Source organism: Gadus chalcogrammus, chromosome 15 (assembly GCF_026213295.1).
Source record: "Gadus chalcogrammus isolate NIFS_2021 chromosome 15, NIFS_Gcha_1.0, whole genome shotgun sequence".
In the NCBI taxonomy this organism is placed as follows: domain Eukaryota; kingdom Metazoa; phylum Chordata; class Actinopteri; order Gadiformes; family Gadidae; genus Gadus; species Gadus chalcogrammus.
Window position 1 is genome coordinate 1,544,774 of NC_079426.1, and position 7,718 is coordinate 1,552,491.

Here is a 7,718-nt window from a genome sequence, read left to right on the forward strand (position 1 = left end):
TCATCAATCATTCTATGCAAGGGTATGGATGGTCATGATGGTCAGTTTTTCCATTGATGCTCTCATTCTAATTTTCGTTTGACATACCAACCAATATTTAGGTTGGTATGTATAATGCAGTATATGGCCAGGCTCAGTATAATCCCGATATCTGTTAATGTTATTAACACATTTTAATAGTATTAAAATAAGTATATACATATTTATATATATCAAGTATTATTTTACTGATTTCAACATAGTATAAGGAAGGTTGATGTTTTTATCCCCTCAAAATAACGTATACATTAACAATAAGCCTGCAACAGCTAGATATCATAAAGATTAGGCTGAGAGATATTATTAGACAATAAATTACAAAATTTAGGATACATTTAATTTTGCAATGGTATCTGGAAAATGACTCACTGAAAATGCCACACTGCACATTTGTAATGTTTATTTGCAACATAATCAAATAACATAATGATGATAACTCATTATTTTACATAATCATACATTTCGCACAATGATTGCCATTAAAAGGAATCTGAAAATAAGTCGTACCAAAACATGGCCACAGTTAAGATTATATATCATGTCCTTGTATTGGAGCAGTACTTACATTTAGATATTTTTCATGTAACAAAACAACATGAAAAACAAGCAACATGTCTAACTTTTATTGAACATTGGTGTATTATTTGTCTTTGGCAAGTATAGTCCAAAATATCCTGTGGGGTAACCCAAAAGTGGTGTCAGCATTTTAATGAACCTCTTCCCTTTTAGTAGAAACTTTACATTTGCCCAAACAAGTTCCCAGTTCTCTTTTAGTCCAGCTTCCAGAGTCCTACAACAGTTGATGGTAAAGACGGCCCCTTTAATTCCAGGTTTGGAACAACATCCTCACAGTTGTACACACTAATAATCAGAGGCTATTGTAGAAGCAGCACAGGCACTTGAAAGACATTAACATTGACATACAACCTGGTACAGTAGTCATGCAATGATACAGTTTGGCCAACATGACCTTGAGGTAATGATTAACATACCAATGAACTGCGAGAAGCATGGTCTATGTTTTATTTTCTCATTTCTTCCAGCTATTTGGCAGCGAGAAAGACTCTGGTTTTTAAACTTTGACTACCCGTGCGACAGAAAAAAAAGGGAACCAACTTTATAATCAGATTGTATATGTACACTTTTTCCTTTCTTTTATAGAAATATACACATCTACGAATTAGGAAGATCGTCTACATCAATGGTTATCCTTAGCTATCGAGCTTGTCCACGTTTTTTGCGGGTGAAGGCAAAGCCATCCAGTTTGCATAAACACTATCATTGGCATATCTTGTAAAGACAGGGTTAGTGGCATCATGTCTGTTGAGTGGTACCGGGCTCTTCTCAGGCCAGTTGGGGTATGACATGCCTAAAAATGAGAACATATCATTTTTCTGCACTCAGTGAAAGAAACACAGAGGACAAGACAGTAAGGCTCTCAAATAAAACTCTGGCATTTTTTACGTTTTAAACAAAAGTCTTAAACCTCTGAGCAGGTGGCATTCGCAGAATTGAAATGAATATGTTTGCTTGCAAATGAAGAATGAACACAAGATATGCATTACTATTGGAGCATTATGGATGCTTGTTGACCAACCCAATCTTTTAGATGCTGCGTGAGGTCTTATTATACAAAATAGCTGTCTAACTGTAAGTATTAAGAAGAAACATCCACAGCTCAGAGTTGTTAACAGGTTTATTATTGCTTAATAATGTTGCTGTTTTTTGATCAACCTTAGATTGTCATCAATTTGGAGAAATGACTAAGGGAAACCTTATTTCCCCTCACTCGAGCTAAGTTTAAAAGCCTTACTGTTTATTTGTTTGACACTCAGAATAAGAGGTAAATAGTCTATGTACATTGGAAATTTAGGAAATTTATGACAGTTTGGAATCCAAACCACAAAGAGATTGATTTGACGAGGACCTGTTTCAAATGTTACATACATTTTCATCAAACACAAAAAGAGTAGTGAGTAAATGATGCAAATGTAGTGACATGGAATGTGAAAGAGAATATCTACAAATGAATGACGTCGAAACATGAAGATTAGCCGGCCAGGGGCGTATAAATTAATATTATGGGAATATATACAAAATGTTAAATTTCTTTGGTCGGGTTTCATGTACATTGGAAGCAGGTCCAAAGGAAGAAAAAAAACAAACAGACAAACAAACAGTCAAGACACAAGATCTTTTCCACTGAGTCTCTCATTCACGATGAAATGGGAGCTACGACGGGCAGTGTCAGAGAAAAGAGGCATGCCTAATAAGGTCACAGTCACACGCACTTTGACTACGGAAAAGCCAACCACAACTTGCCAAAAACAAGAGAGCGTGTGCGCTCTAAAATCGAGTAAATGCGTGGGAGATTCTACCATAGAGCTTGTTCTCAATCCACGTGGAGGGGAGAGCGCGAGGGAGGGGGGCGTGATTACAGTCCACTAGAGGCGTGTCCTCTTCGGAGAGGGCGTCGTCGTACAGGAGGGCGTCGGCCGGCGTGGACGCCGCCAGGTCCAGGTAATCCTGGCGAGGGAGGAACACCTGATTAGGCTCGTTAGTCAGTGAGGACAACACACGCACGCACACGCACACACACACACGCAGACTCTCACACTTAATCCTTTCACGCACACGCAGGCTTGGACAGATATGGATCTGACTGAGGCTTATATGTCGTCTAATGGCGAGTATTAAGAAGCATACTCAGACCAAAATAGAATACTTGAGGCGTGTTTTGTGTGCGATGCCATTGGCTGATTGTGTCTTTGTGGCCTTGACATTTCTTTTCAAATTTTGCATTTTACAAAAATGTACTGATGGCATTGGACATGAACAACGGAAGTTTAAACAGGGAAAGGTTTGGTGAGTATACAGTTATATGCTAAGATAAATGAAGATTGTGTATTACGCTCATTGTACCGCAGGGCGAATAATAAAGTATTAATACACTCATACCCGACTTTTCACCATCATTTTTTCCAGTTCTTTGCTGATATCTATGAAAGTGGGCCTCTTGTCAGATTCTTGCTTCCAGCAGCGGAGCATGAGATTATACCTGCAGAAATAACAAGCAGAACCTTTAGTTTCATATGGACCCTTCAACGTAGACATTTTCCACGCTGGAAAGCAGCCCCAAATCCGTTTTGCTTTATGCATTAGTTATTATAAGTGTTTCGTTGCACACGAGAGACTAGTATAAAAACAGAGAGTTGAGGTGGAGCTCACATTTCATCCGAGCAGTTTTCTGGTTTCTCCATTCGGTAGCCTGTCTTCAGGAGGTTGAAGAGGCGTTCGGGAGCGATGCCCGGGTATGGGTTGCCCCCCAGGGTCACGGTTTCCCACAACAGTACCCCGAAAGACCAGCTAACAAGAGAGGACACGATTAGTAAACCATGGCATTCATTCTACACAACCTGTGATTAAAGTAATCCAGTACACCACATAGAACCACTTGGGTACTCACACGTCGCTTTGTGTTGTGTAGATGTGATCGAACAAGGACTCTATCGCCATCCATTTGACCGGAATACGACCCTGGAAGAGAGGGCACAGTGGTAGGGGGATACTGAGATTCTAGATTTGGTCGATATAGCTCTATAGAGCCTGGAAGAGAGGGCACAGTGATAGGTGGATACTGAGATTCTAGATTTGGTCTATGTAGCTATATAGAGCCTATCTCTGGCCGGCATCTCACCTTGCTCCTCTTCACGTAGGAGTCTTCCTCGTAGACGTCTCTGGAGAGGCCAAAGTCAGAGATCTTCATCTTGCGGCCCTCGGCTACCAGGACGTTGCGCGCGGCGAGGTCTCTGTGAACGAGCTGACCAGCAAAACAAATGCTAGCATTAGCTGTAAGCAACTGGCGGAACAAAATCGAGCAAATACGAATGTTACTATATCACTGACAATCTAGTGATGCTTCACATACAGTAACAGAGATCTCAAAGGGACAAATCGAATGCTTTTTGCTTGAATAATTAGATCTAAACCCACTAACAAACACCAAAGCTGTCGAGCTGCTGTCTTTCAAGCCAAGACCGGCCGCTATCTATCTCATTGAGGAGCACCGAAACGACAGCGATTCCTCTGGAAGGGGAAATACCTAGACTGGGTAGCCCCGCCCATTCTGCCGGCGATTTGAATTCGCCCTGCAGAAGGGTCTGGAGAAGAGCAATACATTTCTCTCTGCTTCCGATACGTTTTTGCGGGAGCCAATCACCAAGCTGGCTTCACCCACCCCTGGCGCGCTATTGGCGGGTTTAACACAATGACGACAAGCAGCCAATTGCGTACAGAGTCATTTGAACTAGGCCCGTTGCTCACGCCTCTTGAGCTGAAGAAAATGACAGCAGCTTCCCCAGACCAAGCTCAATCTATGATTGAGCTTGGTCTGGGGAAGCTGCTGTCATTTTCTTCAGCTCAAGAGGCCAGGCTAGGAAGTACCTTCATTTCCGCCAGATACTGCATGCCCCTGGATATCTGCCAGACGAAGGAGATGAGGTCCCCCATGGTGAGAGCCCTCTCGTCAGGGTTCTCCAGGTAGCTTGAGTTGCGCTCGCCGCTCATGTAGCTCGGCCCCACCTTGCGGCTTTCCCGCAGGAAGTTGCGGAGGGATCCATACTTGGCGTACTCCACGATCAGGTATAAGGGACCTGTGGCAAGACAGCCAACGCCAGAGTCACAGCCCGATTTATTGTCAATTCCAAAATATGTGCCGGACAAACGGAGCAATCAAAATTGCGGTGGTCTCCGACCCACAGAGCAACAAGGATAAAATTAGGGAAATAAAATAAGTAATCTTTACCATAAATAAATAAAGGGGGACAAAGGCGATGCCGCAGTGTTGATTATGTTCCGTAGGAATAGTTGTAGGAAAACATTATTGTTGTCGTCAGATTTGTACGGTCTTGAACAGCGGAGTGTGTAACGGAGGAGGCCTTACCGTCCTGACTACAGGCTCCGTACATCTTGATCACGTGCGGGTGGTTGACTTGTTTCAGCAATGTGAATTCTGACAGCAGGTCACGCAGTTCGCTGTGTGAAGCGTGGTCTGTCGCGGGGTGGGGAGGTAATTGAAATAAGTTATGATTCCCGCACTTCCTTCCAAGTGTATCACCTAGAACTCCTGGTCGGGCTCCACTGTGTCCAGGGCTCTCTTACCTTTAAGCATTTTCACAGCCACGGTGGTGTAGCCAGCTTTCCCCTTCAGCCGGAACGCCGTTGCCTTGACAACCTTCCCAAACTCCCCTTCCCCTAAGGTCTTGCCAAGAACCAGATTTTTACGAGGAAACTCCCACTTTGGATCCTCCTGTTAATAGAAAAACAGTTATGGTCTGAGGCGCAACAATTCAGGACTAGCCTCAGCAGCGAATGGATTAGGAATAAGCCTGAGAGGCCAATGGATTTAGACTAGCCTTAGCAGCTATTGAACTACGACTAGCCTAAGCAGCTAATGGATTAAGACTAGCTTGAACAGCCAATTAACTGGGACTAGCCTAAGCAGCTAATGGATTAGGACTAGTTTTAGAAGATAATGGACTAGGACTCACATTAGAGCCCAATGGATTTAGACTAGCCTTAGCAGCTAATGAACTACGACTAGCATAAGCAGCTAATGGATTAGGACTAGCCTGAACAGCCAATTAACTGGGACTAGCCTAAGCAGCTAATGGATTAGGACTAGTCGTAGCAGCTAACTTAATACGATAGGACCATCCCTAGCTGCTAATGCTGCATTGACCGAAGTGACGTACGGGTATTTTGAAGTTGTCGATGGCCACTTGGTTCTCCATGGAGTCCAGGGAGCCGCGGCGCACGTTGTTAGCGGAGTAGCTGATGGGGTAGGCCTGGGCGGGCCGGCGGAAGGTCATCTCGGCCGAGGCGATGGGGGGCTTGGGGGAGCTCTTGTTGTAGCGGTGGACGAAGTAGGAGGACAGAAGGATGGAGACGATGAAGGACAGCAGCACCGCGGTGGCGATGACCGTCTTGCACATCTCGTCGCATATCGCCTCTGGATCGGATGGGGATCGAGGAAGGGTTATTTGAATCGGCCATCCCAGCGGCCAAGGTACTGGTTCAAAGTACGGCGTACACTTCCTAATAAACTGGTTGGAGGTGTTGTGTTCATCGGGAGGAAACCCCTTGGAAGGGAAGTTTTGCTCTTGGTTCATGAAAGAACGGAAAGCTAAACCCCAAGGAAGACAGCTTCCTGTCTGGAGAAGCCGCACAGGAAGACGGCATTCCACATTCAGTGTGTTATTTTTGTATGACTGAGACTTCGATTTACCCTCAATGTCGTCCTTCTCACAGAAGCACCGCTCTGCGAAGCAGTAGCATGTCCCGTAGCCGGCCTTGATCCCGAACATCAGGCCTTTCACGTGACCCCCGATCACTGCTTCTGCTGGAGACACAAACAAAACACCAATGAAACACGGCGAACATAACCAGCGCTAGGCAAGACTAGTGACTCGTACGGTGAGTCATTTAAAATAAGAATAAAAAAAGAAATTTGTACTTTACTCACTTGTACAATCTTGGGGACAAATCGACATGTCTTTGCTTTCCACGGCATCGCAGAAGCCGTCTGGACAGGTTCGGAGGTCCGGGGAGCAGGTAGAATAATACTCAGATATCCCTGGAATATAAATACACAGAACGAGTCAGCGCACATTCAGATACAAGTAGCAGTAAAATCCCAACCCGTAAATGCAGGTTGGTGTAGGTCGGAGATTTGCTCGAAGGAAAAACAAACATGACAGGGCATGGTTAATTAAAGAGCACAAAAGGAGATGTATAACCTTTTCAACCGTAGAATAACTCAAGAGTACGCAGGCCTATCATTCGCCTTGTTTCAAAAACTGAAGCTGCTCCAAGCAAAGCAAACATTTGACCATTCATTAAAAGCAGTATTGAGCATACTTTTAATCAACAGTTTTCACAATGTTCACTCTATTCAACTCAGTATTTTATTGAGTTCTATTGGTCAACTGTCATAGAGTAATAGAGTAAATATAACAAAGAGCAACATGATCAATGCTCTCCAAGAAACACACATGCAAACCCGCACTTGCGCAATCAAGCACGGGCACACACACACACGCACGCACGCACGCACGCACACACACACACACACACACACACACACACACACACACACACACACACACACACACACACACACACACACACACACACACACACACACACACACAAAAACAAACTAGTAAATATTTAACAAAATAGTTAATCAATTGGTTGATATTTAGCATGTTCCCCTGGCCTGAGGCTCTAGCTACATCGTCGTACCTTTCTCAGTGCCTTGTCTCCATTGGCACCTCCCGTTGGTGGCCCCGAGGCCGCTGGTGATCTCACAGTCTAGCCGCTGTCTGCTCTCACTACAGGAGAGGGCCCGCTGTTCCTGCCGTCCCGCCCTGCCTGCTGCGGAGCCCAACGCGGAGACACAGACGTTAGCATGGAGTGGTCCCCCTCTCCCCGATGCAGGCTAACCACTGATGCACGGGGGACGTTGATTACAGTAGCAGCTTCAAATTGAGCAAAGGTGTTATTAAGGATGTGCATTCACACGTGCATTGCACACACACACAGCTGCTGACATGCGCTCACGCACACATAGAGTCACACGCGTGCACACGCACACATTTGTGGACACGCACACACAC

At 44.6% G+C, this 7,718-nt stretch overlaps 1 protein-coding gene across 1 annotated transcript in view; it reads right to left on the reverse strand.

Moving 5' to 3' along the window:
- Positions 1–430: 430 nt before the first annotated feature.
- The window catches only part of ret (ret proto-oncogene receptor tyrosine kinase), a 21,388-nt gene continuing 14,100 nt past the window's right edge, over positions 431–7,718 (reverse strand). The window contains exons 8-20 of the mRNA XM_056609383.1: positions 7,345–7,476; positions 6,563–6,673; positions 6,326–6,439; positions 5,793–6,049; positions 5,200–5,347; positions 4,982–5,089; positions 4,483–4,691; positions 3,737–3,859; positions 3,506–3,576; positions 3,268–3,405; positions 2,998–3,097; positions 2,418–2,565; positions 431–1,408 (exon numbers count right to left, since the gene is read on the reverse strand). Coding sequence (XP_056465358.1) covers positions 1,251–1,408; positions 2,418–2,565; positions 2,998–3,097; positions 3,268–3,405; positions 3,506–3,576; positions 3,737–3,859; positions 4,483–4,691; positions 4,982–5,089; positions 5,200–5,347; positions 5,793–6,049; positions 6,326–6,439; positions 6,563–6,673; positions 7,345–7,476 — 1,817 coding nt within the window. The 3' untranslated portion in view covers positions 431–1,250. The remainder of the gene's footprint in view (positions 1,409–2,417; positions 2,566–2,997; positions 3,098–3,267; positions 3,406–3,505; positions 3,577–3,736; positions 3,860–4,482; positions 4,692–4,981; positions 5,090–5,199; positions 5,348–5,792; positions 6,050–6,325; positions 6,440–6,562; positions 6,674–7,344; positions 7,477–7,718) is intronic.